The sequence below is a fragment of the Perna viridis genome, chromosome 5 (assembly GCF_037379345.1).
Source record: "Perna viridis isolate PV_CMFRI_1.1 ecotype Kerala chromosome 5, ASM3737934v1, whole genome shotgun sequence".
Classification (NCBI taxonomy): domain Eukaryota; kingdom Metazoa; phylum Mollusca; class Bivalvia; order Mytilida; family Mytilidae; genus Perna; species Perna viridis.
Genome location: NC_142449.1, coordinates 24,388,482 through 24,416,392, shown reverse-complemented (window position 1 = coordinate 24,416,392; position 27,911 = coordinate 24,388,482). Strand labels below are relative to the sequence as shown.

Here is a 27,911-nt window from a genome sequence, read left to right as displayed (position 1 = left end):
TTTTAAAACAACGTACAAATAGTTCACTCCAATGATTAGATTTTTTTGTAAAGGTGTATGTACACCGAACAACACTTACAAGAATCGTCTGCTTAGAAGCTGTAAAGTTTATCAATGTGATTTTTTTTCTAAAACATGTATATGATAAAATGTTGTTTAAAGTCAAATATTTTGCTGACACACTGTAGGACAAGCTGTAATCATCATTGCTTGTAAACATACGTTATGGTCATTAACTTAACGAAAAATTGTCATTATGAAAGGTTATTTGTCGAAATTGTGTTCAGTTGATTATTGTTTAAGATAAAGAGATAACATGCAAAGGTTTTAGTCCTTGAATTTGAGAGCTGGGATAACTTTGTATGATTCATAATAAGATATAGGGCGATGTCATCACCTTGAACTTGTAAAATATAAAAAGTAAGAACAAAAATACCGCATCCCAAAAACAGTGAGTATGTATCAGCGAACGTTGAAAATTTATCCAAGTAACCCAGTGTCATGACAGAGCACACTAGTGTTAAACTTCATATATTTTACCATCAATACTGTTAATACAAAGTATACATTTAATCATCTAGCATAATCATATCATATATTTTGTGGCACATTTTATCATGAGAACGTAATCATCTTTACTGTCATACTCTTCTTCATAAGTCAAAAGGCGCTTGCTATACAGTTTTATCTTGTACGGTATCTGGTATTATATATTATATAAAAGAGTGATACATCTTTTTATAGTTTAATTTGTCATTTCTCTTGTATCAATTTCATGATGTCTAGATAATTAGTCTATGTTTTTATTCCCTTTTTTCAGTATTATTTTGTTGTTGAATGTCAGTTTAGGCCTCATTGTGAAACAAACTTGTTAACCTTATCATTTTCAACATATACAGTAGAAAAAAGAACGGGCGTGTAAACAACTGCATCAGCGTATAATCTAAATACAAAATTGTAAATAATTTCAGAGGTCACCAATGATATTCGACTAGTCTAAGAACACCATTAATTAAGCTCCGAAAGGGCCACACACTCAACAACAAAAGTAATAAAATCCACGGTAACTTCTTCAAAATAAAACTAAAAAGTAATGAAAACTCTACAGAGACAAATGAATTACCCTCATCCCCTGACTGTGGCAAGCATATGACTGTGGTTGGGATAAACTACTCAAATTTGTATCTTTCCGAGACAAATTGATAAAGAGCTTAAAAAGTACAGGTTGTTGTAATTTGAGATGTAAACGCAGAGGGTTCCGAGAGGGATATTTTTTAAAGCAAACAAAAACGATAGGATGTAATAATTTATTTTTTTAAATAAATAAAGACATCCTCTGGAATGTATCAATTATGTTTTCGTTCTGTGAGGTAAAGCTGTTACCATTGTATTATATTGGAATATAATGTAGTGCAAGATGCATTTCAAATTTTCCTTTTTCTAAAAATAGACAAACAAATGGGACATGACTAGACATGTTCCAAATAGAAAAAATTCTGCATTGTTCAAGAGTTATATTCATGAGAAGATTTTCTGGATCGGACTTTCTCGAGTTGCAACTTTCTAAAAACCTAATTACGTGTTAAAAAGATTTTTATTTTCCTTTGACAGTTAAAGAACGGCTTTCTTAATATCAAGTTAGTTTAACCTGTGATTGGTTGAAGTTGAATATATCGATAGATTAAAAAATTTTTCTTGTCGCTATTCTACCCCCCCCCCCTCTCGTTTTCTTTGGATTTCTCGATGTTTCTTGTCACTTCTTGTTGCTAATTAGTGAGATAAATATAATTAGTGTTCGTACCTTCGACCTATCAGGCCTACCCTTATGGCATATCGTAAAAAAATGTTTCTTAATTCAAGTTTTTAATGAATGCCATATAATAAACTCAATTTAGTGAAGATGAATCTCTCTTGCTCTGTATGAATAGTTCCTGTTTTAAACTGAAATTAGGCTGACATTGCTTTTAAAACCGTTATGAGGACTTCGTTCTCTATTATATTTTTATCTAAAACTACAGTTAAGCTATGATATAACTGTTTAGGACACAGCTCTGTTCTAAAATACCAATTTATACGTCGGAATCGTAGGCAACTATGGCAACCAAATCAGTTTCTACGTTGATAAGAAGGATAAAAAAAAAACTTGGTGACAGAACTACAGAACACAAAAAGTATACCGAAGCTGCAAGGAAATGTTATAAATTGAATAAGAAATCCATTAAAAAAATGTGGCCATTTGTATGTAGATTCTTTTATTTTCTAAAAACGACAACAACTTTACTGAGGAAGAAAACTATGTTAACTATATGTTATAATGGTGTACATGAACACATATAGGCCGATAAGCTTACGAGGACGACTGGAAAGCCGTTGAGGTGATGATCATGACTTGTTTTGGCGTAACAAGTCTTAAGCTTAAACAGGTAGTAACAGATGAATGAAAAGAACATTTTTGTTTTATATGATATCTGCTCATCAAGAACAAATCAGAATGCACCAAGAAAAAAAAACAAATGAAGTCTAATAAATGATTAAATCGTGTAAAGCATTTCAAAAACACGTATCCTGCCAGTTGACACGGTCCTTACCCTTATCCTTACCCTATTTTTAATGGAGGTTGGGTTCCTCATTTTCTCTTTGGTTCAGAGTGTATTCGTTGAATTAAGTTGTTTTCAGTCTATTCTTTGTCCAAGGATCATCTATTTCCTAAACCTCATTTTTATCTAGTCTTATTGCTTTAACTTGACAAGCAACACTATCACGTGTGTGTGATTGCAACATATAAACGCATAGCATTATTGTGTGTGCGTGTGTTTGTGTGTGTGTTAGACGTTCTCCAGCGCATCATGTCAAAATAATACTATAATTTATTCCTCCGTTAAATGAATGTAAAACAAAGACCAGAAACCTTAGTTACATCAAGATATTATGTCTCGATGACAAACATTTTATTTTAATGAGAATAACTGATATCTGTACAACAATTGACATGTTAACGATAATTATACCTTTAATGTCAAACAGCATATTTAATTAAATAGCGGTTATATAGCACAATACTTTATTTCACAACTTTTAAAAGGCACTGCAGTTTGTCTGAAATTAATACTTTCGGAACATTTAAAAGGAAACAACATATTCTCATATGTAGACATGTATGTTAATAGGGACTCAAAACTTGATTTGGGACTTATTCTTTGAGATCATGTTTCATTTAAAAGCAACAGGCAATTTAAAACAACATGTTGAACATAACGACATTTAAATATAACTTTCTTTATGTTTTCTTTTCAACAAAAAGACACACTTTCATGTTTATGGAAATGTGGTTGAAAGAGATGTTGAACTCATCATTTAAGACAGAGGGACATAAATTTTCTGTTTTGAATTTCAAACAACCGTCGACAAAATATCGAATAACTCGACTTCAGCTGCATTTAAACGTCCCTAAAGTGTTTTGGAATTTTGTTAACACCAACAAATTTCTAATCTTTAATTTCTATAAAAATATCCCATATGAAACAAAGATAGCGGAGAGTTTACAAGCGGGTTATCAGGTTAGAAATACTTTAGTGGTGTTTAGCTATACAAATGTACCGTAAATATTAATCGGGTTATTGTAATCGGTTTACAAATTCTAAACGACAAGAAAGACAACTCTCACTTAGCTGGATGAAATAACATAGACAGCCAACCGACATAGACTATATCATACTATGCTTATAAAATTGGACAACCAGCAGAGTTGTTTGTATGTAACAAAAATAGGTCATTTTGCAAAAGGCTTATTATTTGCTCAATGTTCATAGTAATGACTAAAAGTGAAACAGTACTTTAATAATGTAAGTTATACGACGGTTAATTGTAAAAATATACAGTGCATTAAAAAAAACATTTCAAGTAGAATCGACATTCGTCACTTCATGGTTCTGTAATGTATAAATATTACGTTGAAAAATCAATTATGAAATTATCCGTTGAATCTAAGCTATAAGCAAAATTTGTCTAAATTTTGTACAGCTGCGAATGTCCGCTTTTTAAGATATACACTATAAATTTCGATTAGGATATTTAATGTAAGGCGTAAGTATAAACATATTCAAGGTGCCTTTTTCCAAACTACAAAATGTATGTACTGGTGGAAAATTTTAATTATCTAAGAGTAATATTTTGCGAAAGATGAAAAAGACGTCTTGTATTTGGCACTTAGTTTGGAAACAATATCGTTGTTTACATGCAAAATCGAAATGCACTGTTATAGTGAAAAATTTGTAGGTTGAAATTATTGTTGTAAAATTTTACCTGCTTGGGGTTGTAAATCGGTCGTATTGTTACAGTAATATATCATAAATTAACCAAAGGTTAAAAAAGAGATTATGCGAAGATCGTCCAGAAATGAATTGCACTTTTTGACATTGATAACAGTTTTGAGAACAGACAAACAGACAATAAATCATAGGACATACAAGTTTTCACATGATTTGGATAAGTTGTCTCTTCCAAACAATTTTGTGAGCAAATGTTTACTTTTGTTGATACACCCAATGTCTGAGCCGTTTGACTTTACTTTTTTCTCCAGTTTATCTTTCAGTCGAATCTGTTTCAGAATGCCAACTAAGAGTTCATCTATGTTGATGTTTAAAACTGTTGAAGTTTCTATAAATTTACAATCATACTGGACTGCCACTGGCTTTGCCTCTGAAATGAAAGATATTATATGTCTATATTTGAATGTTTAATTAAAGGAAGAAACACAATTGAAGGAAAATTCACAAAAAAATATTGGTATATTGTCTTAATGTTAGAAGCAGCACGTGTTAAAATATTGAATAAAATGACGAATTAACAATAGATTACAGAATGAAGTTACCATGGTAACGCAGTAGTAGAAAGCAATATACGTCGATATTATTATGGTTTATTTAGTTGCATGATTTATTACATAGCATATCCAGATAAATTTATATGTATTTTTATTAGAAATGAAGTCTTTAATAACATTTAATTAGAGTACAAACGTGATGATTGAAATTTTTCGAAATAAATTAAAAGCCGAAATAAGTAAAATGTATGTATTAAATGCTTCTTTACACATATTTTAAATTTCTGTAAAAGGTAATATATTGTATATTGTATGAAAGTGAAATGATTTTCATTTCTTAAACATCATTTATCAATTAGTTTGTTTTAATATTCTCCGTTATACATTTAAAGAAAACATATCTAATACTTAAATACTGTCATCCAGCGAAAAAACTTTTGATGACACCTTAGTACAAACCTTATTACTGTGAAAGTACTTTAATTCGTGGATACGAATTTTTGTGGATTAGGGAAGAAACGCAAGTTCGTGGGTTCTTGAATTCGTGGTTTTGAGATTTTCAGTAGACACATCAATGAAAACCTCCTTATCGTTGGGATCCAAATTTCGTGGTTTGGCCTAACTGTGAAAACCGTGAATAATTGGTACCCCACGAACAATAGTACTTTCACAGAAAGTGTTACGCACCCTCTGTCATGATATGTCTTGTGCGCACAAGGTCACTTTTGTTACCAACAAGAATCATTGCTGAAGAAATATGTCTCTCTTTCCGGAGATGGTAGAGAATATCTACAGCTCTATCGAATGTTTGCCGGTCATCAATTGAATATACAACAACATAACAGTCAAACATATGCTCTTCCTTGCGTTGCTCCTAAAGCAGAAAAAAAATGTACACAAAATTCACACAAAATTAAAAACATTCACAATTAAAGCTTAATATTTTCTCACTGATATCAAATCAAATTTTTAATATGTCTTTTGTATATATATTCTTTATTGTTTTCATATAAATTTTTAAAATATCATGTTATTACTTCAGTTACATAAGGAGCTATCACTTTTTATTATATCATCATAATTATTTTATCATTTAGATTCTGCATCAAAATCAAAATCTACAAATTGCGCAGCTGCCAAAGCCATTAAAATCTTCAGTTAATTTCGATAATATGACTTTTTAAAAAGCTCTTGACGTTCTTAGTCCGCTATACTTGCATGTCAATATGTGTTTGATAAGCCACAAAACAAGAGATGATTATCAGGTTTAAGAATAATCATAATAGTACTTCTTTTTATATTGTTTTCGTATTAATTCCTCTTAAAAGCAAAGTGTGTCGTAATAAATGTTTACCTTTCCGGTGTGTTATCAATGAGACCAACGACCTTGTGGTACGAACTTAATACAGAAGACAAATTGCTTTGAAATAAGGCTTCAAGTCTAATAAGACGTTTTCGGAAAACATAAAAGAATGATTGGAGGATTATTATGTAGTGATCTCCTCTCTGAACTCCCAATATTGATAGGAAAATGGATTGGAAGCTAATATTGGTTTCGTGATGTAACGCTAAGATATTTTCTTTGGTTCGAATCAATATGTTTCATTCAAGTACATCATGATAAGGAACCATAGCATTTATAGGGTTAATGTGGTCTCTTAATGGCTGATAGGAAGGTTAATTAGGTATTTCACTTCTGGTCTTGTTGAAATACTGATATTTCTTTTTCATAACTTAGCGGAAGTCATTGTTCATATATAGAAAGAGTGCTGACTAAAGAAGTATTTAAATGATTTAGGTCAAATCACAAATATTCACAAGTCGTGAATAGAGTGAGCGGTTAAATTCTTTAATGCCTAAACAAGTTCTCCATCCTGAAGTATCATAATTGATTTAATAACGACCTCAGAGCATAAAATTATTGTCATAAAAAGCTGTAAAAACCGTTAAATGACCATAAAACCTAACCGCATTTGCAATGCAAGAGAAGATAATAGTTAGAGCAAACAGAGGGATGCATGCATGCAAATCTTGTAGCTTACTAAGATTACGTGCTTATTTATATAGTTGATTTCATAAATATTTTTGTATACATTACAATTGAATCATATTTTGACGAGGGAACAAAATAACTTTAAAAACAGTAACGACAAATAAAACAAGTACTCCTTGTAAGTGAACAATAAGCCATAGATTAATTTGTGATAAATACTGTAATCTGATTTGTTAAAATAATTTTGTTATATCTCAGTGGATGAACAAATATTGACACGCCCCTATTCATTAAAGTCAGGGCTACTTTTTCACGTTTAAAGATAAAAATATGTTTTAAAATTAATTTATAATAATTGGCACGTTAAAGATACTTTCTGTGGTATTCTCCCGGAGTAGAAACTATAGGGCTCCGCCACAGGAGGCTACATTGCCCGACCCTACCCACCTCTCCCTATTTTCAGTGGCACTTCGCGCAATAAACAATATGCACATGGAAAATTTATATTATTTTTCAATAGACAAAATTTTTATCACAGTCAATTCTTAAATAAATCATATAGTAGCTATAATATTACACCTGAAAAAAAAATAAGAATGAAATATTCACAATTAACGGTTGATGTCTTGTAAAGAGTAGCAATATACCATTGTGTATTTAGTTATTTGAAGTAAATTCTCTTCTAAACAGTCAAACTACACACGTTTACAAGATATGATATAAACAAGAGTTTATAAACCTTGTCCACTTTATTTCTGAATAGAATTATCTGTACCGTCTGTTTTATCTTATCACACGTTAATTAGATAATACTATCTGTCTAGGAAGCTTTCCTAAGATTTATTGGATGGATATACTTGTCCACTTTCTCAATTATTCTAGACAAATAAGTGTCTTACCAAATCGCATTCAAGGTCAACGAATTCCAGTATGGATTCTTCAGCATCTAAAAGCACTGAAACTCTCTTCTCCTGGTCGCTGTCTGTAATAAATTAGATATAAATGTCATTTTGTTAGCAAAAACGGTCGCGTTGGTCAATATCTGAGTTTTTTTATAGACAGTATCACTTTAACACTAAAACCATGTTACTTCAAAAGATATATCATTCATATAAAGTCAAAGTAATATACTTTCTAAATGCAAAATACGTTCTTTATTCAAAATGTATTTTGCGAATATTACGATTATGAACTTCAGATAAGAAGATGTTATTTGTGTAGTACAGAATAGCATTGACAAAAATCAAGTTTTACTTTTAAAGTTTGAGCATATGTTGTTCATTGTGAATGAAAAGAAATATAGCACAAAATCATGAGATTTTAGGAAATACTATTCTAATTCATAAGTACTATGAACATTCATCAAATAGTATTGCAATTCATTCTTTCTAGTCGCTTTCCTTGGATTATATTTCGAACGTGTTTAAGATATATAAATATTTCTTAAACACGTTCGAGCCCCGTGCAGGTCCGGGTGTTAAAAGAATAGGCCTGCAGCAGCGCTAAGCTTGTCGTAAAAGACGACTAAATAGTGCTCAGAACCCTAGCCAGGGGCTAGGGCGCTCTGCCCACAGAGCAACTGGGATGTGTGCCTCAGGTGGTGGAATGGGGTACCCCTGGCGTGTTACATGATGGGGTTGTCAGGCTATGATACGGAAAACCTGACCGCAAACCATAGTGGTGCACCGTGTTGGGAAAGATGCCACGTTCCTCGCACGTTAAAGATACTTTCTGTGGTATTCTCCCGGAGTAGAAAACATAGGGCTCCGCCACAGGAGGCTACATTGCCCGACCCTACCCACCTCTCCCTATTTTCAGTGGCAATCTAAATTTGTCGACCCCATTGTCTTTGTGTCCCATCCCTTTTTCATTTCATCATCATTTCATGTTCATTTTATCATCAATTTCATGTTCATCGTCTGAATATAGCTGAAATATTGCTGCTCGGACGTTAAACCCCAACAAACAAACAAACAAACTTAAACACGTTCGAATCATTGTTTTCTTGATTACCCGCCATTGAAATGTGAACAATTAGCTTGCAACTTAGGAGTTTTAAGTACGGCATTTATCATACAAACACATTTTACATGCAAATGATCAAATTAATGTCCATGCATCATAATATATATTTATTACTTTTGGTCACTATATTCCTTCCAAAGTATCATCTTTGAAAGTCATCATTTTCACCTTTTTTATAGTAGCTAAAGTACGATAAAGGCACGTCTTCATTCATTTTATATGAGGTAAGGGAGACCTTAAATCAGTAATAAAACTAAAGTTTTATTTTTATTAAGGCTTCATTTTTCCGCGCAAAAATGATTTATGATTTTTAAACCTTAGCAGTATACAGTATGTATTTTACATGCACGAGAACTGAAGCTTAAGGGAAAAGTCACAATTACAAATACTTCCACAAATATTTTGATCGAAGATATAGCGCAGTTATAGAAAAATGAAAAATAATTGAGATTCTATATACATGCACAAACATATGGAACCGACCATTTTATAAGTGAGGGGGTAGTACATGGGATGGATGTGGTGTTTGGATTTAAAAAAAAATAAATAAATGTTAAAAACTTTTGGGAATTAATTTTACTATTCCATTGAAAATAATAAAAATAATGATTCTTTATTAACCCCACTACTTTAAATGCAGATTTTCAAATACGGATATAATGATTTCGTTTGCTGCTGATATATAAATTAAAAAGTATGCGCTTGCACCAAAACAATTCTTATCAGACATCAAGTGCTAGCCCCTTCCACCTTTCGGGATAAAAATGGTCGGTGCAAACTAATCGAACAAAATGATTTGTGAAACCTTAGGATAAGACATAATTTTTTTCACTGATAAATTATTTTTGTATTAAAACATTTTATATTCAAGTTAACATGACAAAACTTTTAGTCTAAAATGGTTCATTGCCCTAACAAAAAAAGCTTTCGTTTATACGTATAATCATTTAAAGTTTCGACTTTTCCGGTTATTTTCTCCCATGTTTGTTTATTTGTTCGATTATATTGGAAAATAACAAATATGCTTAAGTGATTTTACTGAAATGATCGTTGCGTCAAATCTAAATAAAACAGAGCTTTTCTTAGAGACATATCGGTTTGGCACTAGTTTCTATCATTTCTTACACGTATCCTGGACATTATTTTAAATTTAGAGAAAAACAGGACGACTGAACATTTACATTTAATAACGTCTAGTGGCTATGAGAATATGTTGCTGACCTAATCCTTCACTCTTATGAGGCTGACTTTATAGCTGATCTGATCAGAAAGAAAGAATATCGTTTGGCTAAATCCTTCAATCTAAGTTTCCGCTATATAGGCTAAAAACCACTAATTCAACTTCCCATAGGCTTCTATGCTAATTTCACAATATTGAATGGCTTCTCTGGACTTTACCTTAACTTTAACCTGCAGAGGACTATATATCAGCATGATTCTACATATGTCAGCTCACAATCCTCAGAATGGCATGTGGGGTTAGCAGACTTGCAGTGCAGTACTGGTCACCGGAAGTGAAGGGTCTATAAATAGCATGGGAAATACCAGTGTTTTCACAAGATATGGGTATATTAAAAAATCATTATGGAGATTAGGCTTCACATCACAAGAAGCAAAATGCACCTATAAAATGTACAGAAATGTTTTTCCTTTCAGAAACTGTTTAAATTTTTTAAATAAGATGAGAACGTTTTTCACAGCAATATGAGGAACAGGGGTAAATTCTGCGTAGGACTATTTTTGCGTACGTTCCAAATGCTCATTGGTTGAATTGGTGGTCTGTAACCTAAAGAGTCATTTTTTGTCTTAGAAAAAATAAATAACTATACAGGTATCTACCTACACACATACTGAATGCATTTGCAAAGTTTCAGTGAAATGTGACAAGCACTTTTTTAAATATTTGATTTTTAAATATAGGGTAACCAAGTTGTGCGAGCAAAAAAGTGACAATATTCTACCATACTTAAATGCATTAAATATTTGCAAAGAACTTTTTATGACTTTTCAAATAAAAAATATCAATCACACCTTGTTTTTTAACAATATTAATGAAGAAATAGTTTTAAAAGTAATCATTTTCTGAGAAATTGGTCTATTTTTAAAAATTTATTTCTGACATGCCTCACCCTTTTTCTTGATCACGTCAAAAATCCTAAATCTTTAAATTTTCACAAAAGGTAATATATTTGGCTTTAAATTTGTAAATACAGTATTTTCACATTAAAACATGACCAGTAAAGGGCACCTAAAGCAAAAAAAGTGCTCAATAATGGATTTTCCATGTTGCCATAGGGGAATGCTTATAGTGCTTATTACCACCATATTTAGGTAAATATAGCCCTCAAAGTTTAATATTTGATATTTTTACTAAATTTTCTACACTTTTTACAAGATAGGACATGAAAATCAGCCAAAAAGACCAATTTTCCATAATTTGGACCTATAACTTAAAAAAATGCATATTTTGAAGGATTTTTGTAGTGTATTCTTCTCATGGCAAAGTTAACAAGATCTTCAAGTAGTTTAAAGCTATTTCAAGAAACTTTTCATTTTGCCATGGCTTCAACTTAAGGCTAAAAACCACTAATTCAACTTCCCATAGGCTTCTATGCTAATTTCACAATATTGAATGGCTTCTCTGGACTTTACCTTAACTTTAACCTGCAGAGGACTATATATCAGCATGATTCTACATATGTCAGCTCACAATCCTCAGAATGGCATGTGGGGTTAGCAGACTTGCAGTGCAGTACTGGTCACCGGAAGTGAAGGGTCTATAAATAGCATGGGAAATACCAGTGTTTTCACAAGATATGGGTATATTTAAAAATCATTATGGAGATTAGGCTTCACATCACAAGAAGCAAAATGCACCTATAAAATGTACAGAAATGTTTTTCCTTTCAGAAACTGTTTAAATTTTTTAAATAAGATGAGAACTTTTTTCACAGCACTATGAGGAACAGGGGTAATTTCTGCGTAGGACTATTTTTGCGTACGTACCAAATGCTCATTGGTTGAATTGGTGGTCTGTAACATATAGATGACGTATTATCTTTAAACAATCCTAATTTCGGGGATTTGATACATCGTATCTACCCAAAAGAACTTGAGATTAAGGATACTACAGACACTGTGAAGTCAGCCTCATATCTTGACCTACACTTAGATATCGATGGTAAAGGAAAACTATTGACCAAACTTTACGACAAACGTGATGACTTTTCATTCAGTATTGTCTTTCCTTTCATCTGTGGCAACATCCCTTCGGCTCCTGCGTATGGAGTGTTCATATCACAACTCATACGTTATCCAGAGCTTGCCGAAACTACGCAGACTTTTCGTATCGCGCTATAACTCTTAACAAATAGGCTTCTGGAACAGGATTATGTTGCTATGAGATTGACGTCTTTACGACCGAAGTTTTATGGTCGTTATCATGAACTCGTGGATCGTTATGTTGTATCCATCAGCACCATGAAAACTGATTTATTCAACCGGTCATAGTTTTCCTTCCCTCGTTGGTCTACCCCGGACTTGACTTTTTTTTAACAACTCGGCGTGTGTTTCTAGAAAAGCAGAGGACGCTTACCCTACCGGTGCACCTGGTCCATGCTCCCAGTTTTTAGTGGAGTCCGAGTTGCTCATTTACTTTTGTTACTTTGTATGTATAATTTTAGTTACTGTATGTTTTTTGTTGTGTATGTCTATTTTCCATGTCTGGTCATTTTCCCTGGATTACATTCTTTTGATTACCTTATGACCTTGGTTCCCTTGATTACCCTTTCAATTGGCAAAGCGACGGTGTTATTACCCTAAACAAAACAGAATTTATAATTCTTGCCAAAGAAAATGGCTACCAAAATCACCTAGTTATCACGTTTCTGTTCTCAATTATCCAATTCGTGACACAGCTTTTCCTACGGGAATATTATTCAATATATCAAATCGGCAACGTAAATATTGACATGTCTTGTGCAGTCATGTGCTTTTGTCATCTAACAAGTTGATGTTTTTTTTTATTTTTATCTTCCAGCAATTGTCATACATTTTGAATAAATATGAACTATCTATTTTGCATTACAATTGAAATATAAGCATTTTATACGAAATGCAATGCAAACATTGTATTTAGTAATAAAATAAAAAAAATGCATATTTATTTTTTTGGTCATATAGTTATATAGTTACAATGAAAGTACCTATATATATTCTGATTCCGATTAAATTAGGGATGGAATACGCAAGGTGTAATATACATATTTTTTGTGTCCGGGATAATATGAAAAATCCTCAATAAATTACAATTTTCAGACCAATAGTCGCATCATAATTTACATGAGGCTGTCCTTTATACTTAATGTTACTCCTTACCTTTCGACACATATTGCCTCAATTTTACCACTAATTTCCTTCTGACAACAGACAAACCTGTGTGTATAGAATTTGGTAAAGGCATAACATCCCTTAGATATGAAACAGTTACATAATATTTATGTAATATTATATCAAACACTGATCAGACTTTTGCAGTGTTATATTTTTCAATTCTGCAGAGAGGGCAACAATAGACAAACACATGAGATTCACTTATTTGGTCCACTCATTTACATAGCTTTAAGCACCTATTGTGTATAGGTGGCTATAATCTTTCTATTGACCAATATGTCAATGTGAATTGAGTTTTCATTTAATACACAAGGAACATCTTAAAACATTACCCAGACATAGTTCATTGTTGCCCTCTATGCAGAATTGATAAAATTGAATCAGCAAAAGTCAGACCGGTTTTTCATATTATTTTACATAAATTGAATGCAACTTTCTCGTACCTAGGGTATGCTAAGCCTTTAAATTATTTTAGATAAACAGGTTTGCTTGTAGTCAGAGAAAATAAGCAATGAAATTGAGGCTACATATGTCGAAAGGTTATGATGAACCTTGATGTACGATAAACTTTGCGAACGCATTTCAGCCAACACCTGATGTCAAAGCTGTTAACACAAGCTGCAGCAAAAATGTTTTTGATTACCAGTAACTGCAACGATCAAAGAGAAGTAAATTGCATAGAAACCATTGGAATTAATTGAAAAAGGTATTTCATGTTGTGCAAAATTTAGTTGCTTTCTTAGGAAACTGTATAATCATATTCTGAGCCATCTATTGTCGATCTTTTAAAATATATATTATTATAACTAGTACATTGGAACCAAAAAATTGTTGCATAGAATTTACTATGTGTCACCCATATTATAGGAATTGGCTGGTTTCTAAATGGACAGTTTCTTATAGATTCAGGTTCTTATTCAATGCACTTTACTTTATTTTTACAAAATTAGCAACACATTTCCTAGAAAGTCACTACATTTTGGGATAATGAAAAGTTATTTTATCACAAGATTTCATTATGATACTTTTTAGGAAAAATGTGAAAAATTAACGATACAAAACTTAAATAACAAAAATTGCTTCCACAGTTACTAAAACATAAAGGATTGTTTTAAATGTCATATAAACAAAAGAATATTCAGAACTTTTAGAATTTAGACTTTTTTATATTTTATATGCAACCAATGCAGTGTAATTTACTCTGAATCATCTTGTTATATTACGATTAGATCTTTGAACAAATAAAGGCTTGACTTCCAGACAGAGATATATTATTTATTCACTTGATAATTCAATGTCACTAAGAATTTGTGATTTTTACACAACTTAGCTTAAATGTATGCTTCATACGGTACTGTAACTGATACATCGATTTAATATCCCAAGATACTGGTATTAATAATTTACTGCAGAATTGTTTTCTTTGGTTGTGTTATTTGATTTTACATGCCATAGTGATTTGTTTGAGAAGGTACGTGCATCTACAACATGACATTGTTGAGCATGTGCCTTGATAAAACCGTAGAAGGCATCCCAAGTTGATATCAATATTTTCAAGATGAAGTATCATCATTTTTATGAAAAGTATATGCTAATATTTAGGATTGTACAATAGGTTTTAAGTGTCTTCCTGTTTTAAGACTTATGAACTTACTATGGGTAAATGTCAAGTGTAAAATTGCCTTACTTCTGTGAATAATACGCCACATAATCATACATACTGAAGCATTTGACACAATTGATAATCATTTTAAAACAAACACCAGGAAACATCATTGACTACGTTAGAAAACACAAAGCTAACCATGTATTTCGTTTCTATTGACACGAAAAATGATACGATACTTTTGTTGGATGATTCACTCGCGCAGAATAAAATTTTATTAACATAAGCCATCCTCAAAATAACAACGAACGGAAAGTTGTGGACAAAACAAGAAGCGGAAAACAAAATGACAACAATCGAAGAATATAAATACAAAACACAATCTAAAAGCTACACATTGAACTCAGTGGCATTCGAAAGTTGAACAGTTCCTGCTTCTAGCTTGTCGTCTACCATGCTAATGTTTGAATGTCAATTTAAATGAAAGAGGAGGAATATCTTTAAAAAAAAGAGGACCGTTGGTCATACTGATAACGGACACTTTATAACAGTGTATCAGGTCATAAAAACGACTATGATGTATACGTAACATATCCCTTTACCGATGGTTTTCGTGTAAGCTTTCGATCCCTATCTTAAAAATCACAGTAATCGTTATAATCATACACTTGTGATACAAGATCTAAACTCAACAGATAGTTTAGTGTTTCATGTACATGATGAAAAGAAAACTACTACAATTGCTAATTTTATGACGGGAAATTGAAGAAACTAGACTTGGACAGTATGTAGTCCTATAATAATTAATGACTAGACAACGAAAATAGACAAACACAACAAAGAATGTGAAGTAAACACACCAAAATCACAGGTACGAAGAAACAAAAGGAAATGAGAAAACTGGTAGAATAGATCTGATGCATCGGTAGTGTAAGCGTCTTACGAGTTGCTCATAAAATGTCACGTTCGGGGTATACAAAAAAATGCGACAGTAGAATGCGAAGGTCGAAAAACATCCACCGTATATCTACATTTATTAAACATCTGAAAACGAAAGCGGAAATTATTTTGTGCAATAAATGAAAAATCAATGTGAACCTTATTTTTGCTCAGTACTTATATCAGCATTCCATCAATCTGATGGCGTGTTGTTCCTCATTAAGGCAAGATGATTAAAATGTAATTTAATTTCCAATGAGGCATTTCTGATGTGATTTATACAATGAAAATGTATAAACGGTATGATATTGCTTTTAGTATTAAAATGAATAAAATAGTTATAGAAATACAGAAACATACAATTTATAAACTTGGAAAAAGAGAGAAACTTACATTCATTATTGATTGCAATCAAAAGTCGATGAAAAGGGAAAAAAACAGATAAAATGTAAAAGCAATCGCTATGACACACAAAAACATATATATTCCATATTTTCACTCCGTTTGCTGACATTTTCCAATTAAAAACATTCATTTCAAGACAAATTTTCTATAAGGATAAAATGAAACTAGTTTTATATTTTGCGTCACCTTGAATTGAAACATAGTTTTCAATAGTCCATAATTATCGGTTATTATAACGTACATTGTAATTAGTACGATTGTTTGGATTTTGGTATAAAGCATCGATTAGAAATATCCTTAAACTTCATTTTTTTTCATGTTTGTATTAAACACTTTTGCCATTTGTTTCAAAATAACAAATTGGATAAGCTGATATTTCTGAGGAACGTTTGGTAATTTGAAAAGACAACTTAAAGTGGTAAAACTGTTTTTGTATTACACTAATCTTCAGAAGAACAAAAAAACCTCAACAGAAAAAAATGTGTACTTTACTTCATTCTACAATCCTAGTTCAGTCTGTTCAGCGACCTATAAATCCCAGTCGAAACCTGATATAAAGGAAAATACTCCAGATGAGAATGTTGAGACAATATAGTTCTTTTAATATCTTTCAATTTATCCTTCGAATAGAAATGTTATGTTTTCTTTCGTCATAGGATTAATGGTTTTAATGTTCATTACTATGTTAATTCCGATTTCTATAGATTAAAGCCTTGACATTTACGTCGTAAAATAAATGTCTTGACATCAACATCGGGAATCTTAAAGAACAGAATGTTAAAGAATAAAATCTGTACCATAAACTGTAAATAAAACATAATGGAAATTGACACGGAACATACTTTTTCAAGATCAATGTCGTTAGGTTCTCTGTGTTTTCTTACAATCTGCATTTCACATGACTGTAAATTATGTATTGTACTGTCTAAAGGAAATTTGATACTTGCAAATTACTAAAGCTAATTTGACACAATCCAATTACACAGACTAAAATGCACATTAATCAAAATTTCAAGAGATAATAATCAGCGAATTATACTAAGACACACAATAACAATGACGAAACATCCGTTTTATCAGGTCACCACCACCAAAAATTCTTACGTACAAAATAAAGTCACGCCTCTGAGACCATAGAAGGAAAAAAATACTACGCTCCATTCGCGTAGCAAAATAAGAGGCTTCATTCACATGTTGCCATATGACCAATCGCTCCAATTACTACTGTCAACTATTACAACGGGGATCCGGACATCTCGGAACGTGGACAACTTAGCCCATAATCAGAATGTTCAAATTGATAGAATTTCTAAGCTTTTTTAAATATTGGTGTCATTAAAGTATATATAGTTTAAAAAGTTTGTAATTCATTTCTTAATGCAGCTGTGGCATTAACTGGGTGAAAATCAGTGACCGTCTCTGACATCCTAAGGTTATGATTAAATCACTAAAACTTACGGCAAACTTATTTCTGAACTTGTTTTCATATACTATTCATACGTTGAATTCACAAATTTTTGAGTTAAACAAGTTCGATAAAATTTTATTCAAAGGCCAAGTAGTCTGGATTACGGGCCGAGTGGTCACGACTCAAGATGTCGAGATGTCCGGTATTGACAGATAACCAGAAATTATTAGGAAACTCTTTAAAGTTTTCCGGTTATGTTTGAGTCCCAATTCACTTTATTTCTAAATTACACACATTGGACATTGGTTTTATTTAATATTCTATCGATTCCTTGAACACATACGACAAATATGGAAATAGATCCCCCCTTAAGTTAAACCCAAAACGAACAACGTTGAACCGGGACGAACGCCATTAGGGATAACAGTTCCTAATTTTTGGTAGACATCCGTCAAACAACAAATTACGAATTGCTGTGTGAGAAAAAAAAAGATATTCATCATGCTTGACAATCCATAAGCAGTCTCTGATGATAGCCACAGGATTTTAAAGTGGGATCTCAATATATATATAAGCCACATTGCCACGTCAGCACTATAAACTCTATTCATAATAAGAAATGTTCTTGGACGTTTTTATTGTATCATTTGATTTCAACGATCTAAATGTTTTTTTTCTGATATAGCAAAATTACCTGCATTACATTTACTGATAAGGTACACATACTTTTATATTCAGTTACTACCCAATACCCTTAACCTACTTCATTAGTCATGAACGAAAAAACGAAAAAAAAATGAGAAGAACACCATGCAAATGAAACGTTTAATTCAGCTGTGCCTTAACAAAACCTATCCTGATAAGTTCAAAAGAATAAATTATACAAGATAACATGTGTATGAGCAGTGCTTGAAACTTCCTAAACTATATAACATGGCACATAAACTAAACTTCAAAAGTAATCTTTAATTAATCGACACTGGAAGCATAAATCTGGAGCTGACAATCGTAAATGATCAGACGAGAGTTGGAAAAAAGCTAACAAAAAATACAGTTCATAGCTAAATGATACATTTGCACTTCCCTTTTTATTTTGCACGTTGAGCTAACAAATGAGGTTTGCAGCAGTTTTGGATCAAACTTAAGTACTTAGTCACAAGAATCAGTCTTCCATGAAGAAACAATTACGAACACACTACAGAAATTAATGTTAATGGACTCCTCTCAGCACTGACTGTGACATTTCCTGATGCAACATATGTAATGTATATGTAAATCAAAAGAAACTTCATTAGAAAAACTCAAAACAATATCTTTTTCATTCGGAAAATTATCAAAATATATAATAAAGGAGAATTGTATTTATTAAAAAATGTTAATATTTTGGTGATATATGACGTTCTTACTATAAAATGAGACGCCAGGTTTTTAAGTCTTATTGGAGTAAAAAATGTGTTGCCGAGTAATCCCGTTTTTTTTGTTTATGTGACCATCGCGAATTTCCGAGATATTTCATGGTACATTGGGAAACAATACAGGCTTAATGTTTTTCTGATAGCACCAGTAATACAACTTTTGTTAACCCAGCCATATTTTCCAGCTCCGTTGGTATGGTATTAGAAATTTAACCCTAATGAACTTGTGCAAATTTTCACTAAATTACAATTGCTTTATCGATTGTCAGTGTTATCTTACCTGTGTGAAACATATCACATTGCTATTGGCAGATCATTATTTTTAATTTTAGTTGTTTAAATAGGGAAATAGGAGTAAGCAAACAGAGATACACATCATTAAACGTCGTACATATTTGATACACTGATAATCCTTGACGAGAATTAACAAAACAAATATTAATTTCACATTCAGCAGTCAAAGTAAATATGAGAAAATGAAAAGGACGAAACAATTGGCATATTCAAAGGAATAACAAGGCTCCGTAAGTACAATTAATAATCTCACACATAATACCGAATTAGATCCAATTACACAATATGATAATTTCCTGAACTCGGAATACATTATGAATGCCAAGCCAAAGTTAATTTACAAATATATCGCTTTCTGGCATACGCATTTGGTAATAAGCGAGCATAGCTCCCTGTTAAATGTATATACAATCGTCTAAAAATTCATCATACTGACACTTGAAAAACTTTCGTCGAGGTAGAGCACTGCATCAGGGTACATTGGAGCTTTAGAATTATTTAAAATGCAAGCTACTCAAAACGTTTAAAAGACTTCTGTAATTATTACTGATGAAAAATTACTCAACAACCTTAAGCCTGGCAAAATGATAAATGGCATGAAGTCTAATTTGTTGAAAAGGGAACCTGATAATTTTGCTTTGGACATCGCTCGGACTGAAGGCCATCGCTTTCTTTATATTATTGAGTCAATTTAGAAAGAGCAGACTTATACTTACTTACTCACATGTGTGCAAAAGCTGATTCTCCCATTTTGAATCGATTTTCAAACCTTCTAACCGGTGTGAAACGATAGTTCTTGTATCTAGAGATTATCGATTTACCAGGCACTGATTGGTGGAAATAGAAAGGGCCGATAGATTGTTGGGTAATGCACATGTTCCGTAGTTAACAGGTTGATCATTTATTTACATTTAGGTGAAAGATTAGTGGTGCATTTGATCACTGAATATTGCCGTTTACTTTTTTGATTTGTAAAAAGATTAATTTAAAATATAGATTTTTTAAGTGTCAGTCACAGTTAGAATCAGGCAGTGGGTGAAACATGGATTGAAAAAAAAAACATAATTTTGATAGTGTAATTTTGTTTATTTGCATTATCAGTATCAGTGAATTGAATCTTTCAAGGGCAGATTACTCTGTCAAAATCTCATTTTTCTAAGATTCTATTAAAAAATTTCTGCGCAAAGCCAATGATGCAGAGATCAAATAATGGCTCAAATAAAGGAATCATCTTTGTGTGAAATCATATTGTCAGATCGGTGAGGTTTTGACATGCATGTTTCTGATTTTTCCTATTTGTGTTCTTACAAACACTTACACTTAATGCAAGGACCCATTTCATTATAATGTAAACCCAAAAAATTATTTGACTGAGGTTTTATAGAAGGCATGTAAAAAATCAAAACACTGTAACCGCCATCTATGCATTGTCTCGGACTGTCCTACTGACATTTAAATGTCATAAATTGACTATATTCAATAAAACTGAAGTTATTTATTGTTTGGTTAAAAAATGTCAATTTAATCATTGATCGTTTAGAATGTAGGCTTAATGACCCAATTCATATCCTTTGTTTTAGATATAACGGATAACGCAGCTTTTAACAAATCAGTATTGATACATATATTAAATAAACAAACAAGGAAGAGATAATTGATAATAGGAATATGATAATCCCTAGAATATTATTCCTCGTATAAAATTTACAAACATCGGATTATATTCTTAGTTTCTATTACTGATTATAAAATAGGTAGGATGATTCAAAATGTGATAGAAGTTTTACTTTCCTGTTAACTGGAAAAGTGCTGCTAGTTGTAAAAAAGCTTTATTTACTCAGTACTTCTTCAATTTGTTTTAAGTGTTATTGGTTATTTGTTTGAATCAGTATAATGATACATTCTGTACTTATTTTGATTTCTTTTTCCCCACTAATAAATTAACTTGTCTATATAAGGAAAACATTAAATGAAAGAACTTCTGGTTTTAATGGGTGTGTCTTCCGTGACAATTCCTTAATGGGTTTAGAAAATGTAATTTATTTCATCAAAGAAAAAAAAAATATAAGTTCAGAAGTTGCCTGGTGTAACATACAAACTAAGTTAGTAGGTAAAAGAAGTATTCCAGTAGACATGGCATACGCATCACAGGGTTGTCTGCAAGTGCAGAGAATACTTGCGCCTCGCGTGTTTTGTATCAATAAAGACGTTCAGCCCCTCAGAAAAAGCAAGAAACTTGCAAAGTCGGGAAAAAGTTGGGGATTTTACACGACGTCATCAGATGGTAAAACGACGTTTGTTTTGCATTTGCAAAATTTTGAAAGCCTGTCTGCAGCGGTAAGTAAGAGAGGAAACGAATGGCTACCTCTGTGTGGAGCTTGTCAATACACGTTTACTTTTTTGTTCTTCCATCTACCCTTACTTAATTTAATTTTATTTGATTTATTTGACTTTTTGACTTTCTTTTTATAAACAATATGAATATTAATACATTGGTAGGCAGATTTGATTGTATTGAATTATATAGTTGATTGTTCATCAAAATTAGAAGTAACACAAAATTCAAAGCCCTTTCAGCACTGAGGTTCTTTATCCTTGTTTTGCACATGATATAACTTTGATGCACTGAATTTGGCTTCCTTTTTCGACTTTTTTGTGAATGAGTGCTACTTGTTGACCATTTATTTTTTATGTACGTATATTTCTTTGTATATAATTTTAATGCCACTGTTTAGAGATTACCTTTTAAACTGGCATACTGGAACTTTCAATTCTAACATTTAATTGGAATTATAGTGTGTCAGATTTTGCTACCTCATTCAAAAAGATATTTCTTCCATGTAATATTTATCAAAGTTTGCTTTTATTATTCTGGTGTCAATTTCACAAAAAGTTGTAAGTGTAAAGTAGATCGTAAGTAATGACTTCACAACCAATAATAGCTCTGTGACGTCATAACTTACGAACAATTTCACACTTACGACTTTTTGTGAAATAGATACCTGGCGTTCGGCTTGTTGAACTTTTATACAGGTATACTTATGTGACTGTTTTTTTTTAAATTTACAACAATAAATATATCGGGTCGACTTAATTGCACTACAATCTGAAATTTGATTATCATTACTGAATGTGTCCGTTGGTAATGTAGCAGTTGATTAATTTAAACAAAACAAACAGGTTCTCTTATCATGTATAGGGTTAACCTTCTTAGTGATTTACTTGAAATCAATTATTTTTACCATAAATAGGACCAATATGATAATAAATGCAATGTTGTATAAAATTGTTTAACAAAATATTTGTTTGAAAGTTTAGAACATGACATTTTTTTATAAATTAAATTGTTATTTGTAAATTTGATCAATGATGTAAATTGATCAAACTGTTGTATACATTTCAGTTTTAAAGGTTAAATACGATGGGCTTAATCAAACGGGAACAATATGTCATGATAAGGAGTCAACTCCCATGTGTATTTATAACAATATATGCTTTTATGTGAAGCGACATGCATACAAACATCGAACATAATCAAGCCTACTTTTCCAAATATCAATGCATGTGTTCATGTATTAACCATATCGTTCAACTATTACATCTATTCGAATTTATTTATTCAGTGGCATTTTTACTTATTTTAAATACAATATTTGAAAATCATAAAACATTCGATGCAGATCCTTTCCGTAAAACATTTAAGATAATTAATATAACCTTTGTTCTAATTTATCTCTCTGTGTTCTTGAATTTTTAATTTCTTTTCAAACCCTGTTAGATATATCTCAATAAAAACTAAAACTTCAAAATAACACTACGTTTATTTTTTCAATGTTTTCCTGATTATGCCTCCTGCATGTATGTTTTTTTTTCCAATTTTGACTATGTTCTGTTATTTCCTTTGAGCCAGTCTTATGGTTATAGTTTCAAAGAAAGATGTAACGAATTTAAGACAAAATTAAAACACTGATTCAGATAATATTTTATGATTAACTTGGACTCCATTGAAGCTAGGGTCATAAATGTTTCTTGGGAAATCGTTTGTTTTTAATTCAAGATGTACATGGAGTAAACGTTTTTTTTTGTTTTTTTTTGTTTTTGTTTTTTTTGGGGGGGTCATTATTTTTTTTTCCTCAGATATATTCATGAACGCTATTTAGTTTATCTTGAATCATCGGTGACGTAGATATTTTTACTGCATATTTCGGGGAAAATACGAGATAATTTTCCCGCCAATTTCCCATAGTGCATTTTGGGTTAATTTTACCTGTCAATATCTCATAAAAGACGAACGTTACAAACACTTCTGGTTATGTCTGGAGGTAATGACGCATACATATTTAGATAATGTAAAAACAACTGCGTTTTTTTTTGTGTTTTTTTTTTACTGAGAAGTACTGAACAAATACTTGAGACCGTAGTTATGTAGTAATGCCTGTTTTGTCACTGACTAAGCCTTTTGACCGATTTGTTTTAGAGATATTCAGTACGATTCAATGATTTCATGCTAAGCAATAAAAAAGCCATACAAAAGAAAGAAAAAAAAAGAAAAAAAAACAAAAAAATTAACGAGTACTTTTTATTTCGTGGTGGAATAATTACAGTACTAAAATCGAAAAAAAGGATATGATAATTCAATTATAAATGACATTAGTTATTTAAAATATATATATATCATTTTTTGCGGTACTATGCCAAGTATTTAATTTAATCATACCACACTTTTGATACTTGTGCATTCCACATGTGCTCAAAAGCAAGTCAACCTATGGTCAATCTATCACCATTGGCAACGTCACAAGCTTATGCATTTGATTTGTTACATATCCTCGTGTATATTTAGATAAAGAAGTTATAGTTCGCATGTGCTAAAATCCGGAGAAGACTGACAACAAGATGTGGGAGAGGCGGTTTGTTATAGTTAATTGTCATATTTAACTGTTTGTCCAATTTAAGAGTTCATATTAAAAGATACTGGTTGCATCCAATGAGTCTAGTCTTCGGGTTTTATTGGCTTTGTTTTACGCCTGATTGTGACGTGTGATAATGCTCTAAACACGGCACACCAGCTTTGACATATGTAAAAACTATTAGCACGGGAACACATGCTGTGGTTTACCAAAGCTTAATTTCCCATGCTGGTAATTACTTTGAAAACTCGCAGATGGTCTTATTATTGTACTGTACGTAGGAGGCGCTAAAGTAAATAAGTACGTGCTATTGACAACAATCTAATGTTATACAAATTACGTCAAACCGGTGATAAAATGTAAGGTATACTCAAAATGGGACACAAGTGTTATATTTTTAAGTGCCAAATTGAAAATCAATTCAATATATATGTTTTTTTTTTTTTTTCCAATAAATGAAATGGCACCTGTCGCCTTGCTCCTAATGGCCCCAGATGTGTCTCCAAAAAAACTTTCGACGTCTGAGAAACATACAAATACACATTGTTACGTAAAAAAAAACCGGGAAAGTAAAATTAGACAACAGTAACTAAATAATTTATACGGTTTTAATTTCTTTTTTTATTTTTTCTTATAAATTCAAACACAAATTTTCTTCATGAAGAGAAAACAATATTGTTTTCACAAATCTGCAGTATATATACATTGCAGATACATTGTGAAAATATTATGTTTTTGTTTCAACTTCATTTCTATCGTGAGGCTTTTTCTTCGTCTTGTGTTGTCAACGGTATTCTTCTATTCTATCATACGTTCTTTAGGTTTTGCTCTTTCTTCTCTCTCTCTGCTTTATGATTAACTTTTTTTGTTTTTACTTATACAATGGAAATCAATGGAACCAGGATTCGAACGGTAATTTACTGAATATACTCTACATAAAAACGATAGATAACAAAATCAAGGACAGAAAACATCAGAACAAAGAAAAAGAAATAACCATAATAACTCTTACACAGATACATAATGAGAGACCACGATCCCAAAAAAAGACTTCTAGCATTGATCAGGTGCTCCGGTAGGGTAGGGGTTCACTACTTTTCTAGAAGCACCGCCAATTTGCTCACAAACTATCACACATGGTAGACAAAAGAGAAAATATATTATCATTTGTTTGATTTATAGTATGGTACTATAATAACAATGAGATTACTGGCTTCTTAAAACGTGGCAATAACAAAGACCTTCAAGGACGGTCAGACTATACTGATGCCAAATAAATTTGGATTACAGAAGCATATATCGATCCATTTGAGATATTTATTTCCATAGACGATGTAAGACGACGTTTTCTAGCTGATACTTTTCGCAACATTTTTCTTAAATAACTGATTTTATAATAGATTTATTGCAATGTTCCTCGTCGTTACTTAAAAATTAAATAGCTTATGTCTTAATGTGTCGACTTTAATTTACTCCCATTAACACATTACAGGGATAAAAAAAAACAAAAAAAAAGGATGAGAAAAGAAGCACTTGATGTTATCTTCCTATGTTTAAACAGTGACAGATTTTATTGATTTCTTGATTAAGGACATAATTGCATGTGCTGTTGTATTCCTCCAGCAATTTATTTGCATAAAACAATTTCTGTAGTAATATGTGCCCCTTGGGTTTAAATAGTATAAACACAAGCTAACAAAGGTGACATTTCAATCGTGGAGCAGTTTTGATGTTTAAAGAGTCTTCGGTTTTTAGTTTGTATAATAAATCTAGGCAAGATGTTCTGGATTATAATTTTCATTTTTTTAAATCATATGGAATAGCATTGTGATAATATAAAAATGCTATAACATTAGAGGGAAAGAGGAAGGAAAAAATATATTTGGTGGTGAATTATACGATATAATTATATCCTATGATTCGTTGAATATCTTTATACTTTCGCCTTTTCACAACTTGAATGATATAATTAATATTTCTTTGCCACCAAATTGTACGAAAATACTATAAATGATGAAGCATTACATGGAAAGGTCATATCATTGAACAAGAATGGGCGGGCTTTGTGTTCGATTAATAATATGAAGAAACAAGAGGAAACTAATCAATGCAATTATAAACATCATCTTCCCTTAAAGTTTTAATCAAGTTTACTTATTGCAAAAATGTGCAATGTATACACAAATCAAATTGACCTTCCGTCTATGAACATCTTAAAATGAAATTTGATCCTCTATGAAAGGAATGATGACATTTTATGTAGATGTGCATGAAAAAAAAACATAATTGCTATAAAAATAAAGAAAATCTTATCTTACGGGTTTAACATACTGCAAGTTAGGGTTTTACTCTGTGCGCTTACTAAGAGTTCTCAATAGGGGCGAACAGATCGTGTACAGTACGCAAATACTATTTGACCGTTATAATTGAATATTGGTGTTATTTTAGAAAGAGGACACTATTACCGCCAACATATGTTATTGATACAGATGTCATAAATAGTTTAATACGGGTTAATAATATAATTAACATTATTCACGTTATTGTGATATACTGATTAGCCAAAAAATGTAATAACACGCCTTCTGATTCAAACTCAATCAAGTTCAAATATCAAGATTGCTTAATGATGGAAATAATCTTTGTATGGTGCAATTGTATACATCTACTTGATGGATACAATTTCAATAAATGTTTGCATTTGCTCATTTACTTTTGTTACTTTGTATGTATGATTTTAGTTACTTTATGTTCTTTGTTGTGAATGTCTGTTTTCCATGTCTGGTCTTTGTCCCTGGATTACATTCTTTTGATTACCGCTATAACCTTGGTTCCTTTGATTACTCTTGCATAATAACTTGTAATACATTTGAGGATACAAATTTAAGTTAAAAATATCTCCATGTATACATTTTTTTTTCTTTTGTTTTCAGCTTTTTTTAATGTATGTTTTATCCAATCATACTTAATAAATAAAAAAAAAACATATCACCTTTTTTCTCACAAATTTTGTAAGGAAAAGAAGAAAACAAGTCGAACGAAATATGCAAAATCCAAATGCAAAAGTAAAATTGAGAACTCATATTTATCAAAGTCTAAAAATCAAACTCTCTAGTCAAACAAATAACAAGCCGACATTATATCTTTTCTTTATTTTCCTTCTTTACATCTTTTTTTCAACATTTTAGTTTTGTAATAAATGGTTATCCGTATGACTTCAAATAATTATACTTCAATGAGGAAAAACAAGGAGGAGTCATACAAGATAGATCTTTTTATATACTGATATACAGATCGCAGATCCCTTGCTTTACTCTACTCGGATTTACTTTCAATTTTGAATTGTATTAACATTCTTTTGATGGTAGCGTTTCACAAAAAGCTTATATATGCTTTTAGTATGAATACAATAAATGACTTTAAAACGGATTTCATAAAGCACCATCCATGATTTTTCTTATCATTGACTGCAACTTAGCTTCAAATTTCAAATCTTTCAAATATACTCAAGAATACATGTGCACGCGTAAAATAGCTCGGAAATAGAAACTTTGAATACTCTTAAAAGAAATAGTCATGACTGTTAACACGCACGCGTTGTTTTAACATACAGTGTATATTGATATACATCAAAATTATAATTCTTGAACGACTTGCATTTCCAGCTTACAAAAAGGTAATGCCAAAGCCTTTACAAACAAG

The 27,911-nt window shown here is 31.5% G+C and overlaps 1 protein-coding gene across 1 annotated transcript in view; it reads right to left on the bottom strand.

The window, feature by feature from the left end:
• Nucleotides 1-2,320: 2,320 nt before the first annotated feature.
• The window catches only part of LOC148616662 (GTP-binding protein GEM-like), a 30,541-nt gene continuing 4,950 nt past the window's right edge, over nt 2,321-27,911 (bottom strand). The window contains exons 2-4 of the mRNA XM_088583861.1: nt 7,715-7,797; nt 5,510-5,696; nt 2,321-4,698 (exon numbers count right to left, since the gene is read on the bottom strand). Of these exons, the coding sequence (XP_088439987.1) occupies nt 4,454-4,698; nt 5,510-5,696; nt 7,715-7,797 (515 nt within the window). The 3' untranslated portion in view covers nt 2,321-4,453. The remainder of the gene's footprint in view (nt 4,699-5,509; nt 5,697-7,714; nt 7,798-27,911) is intronic.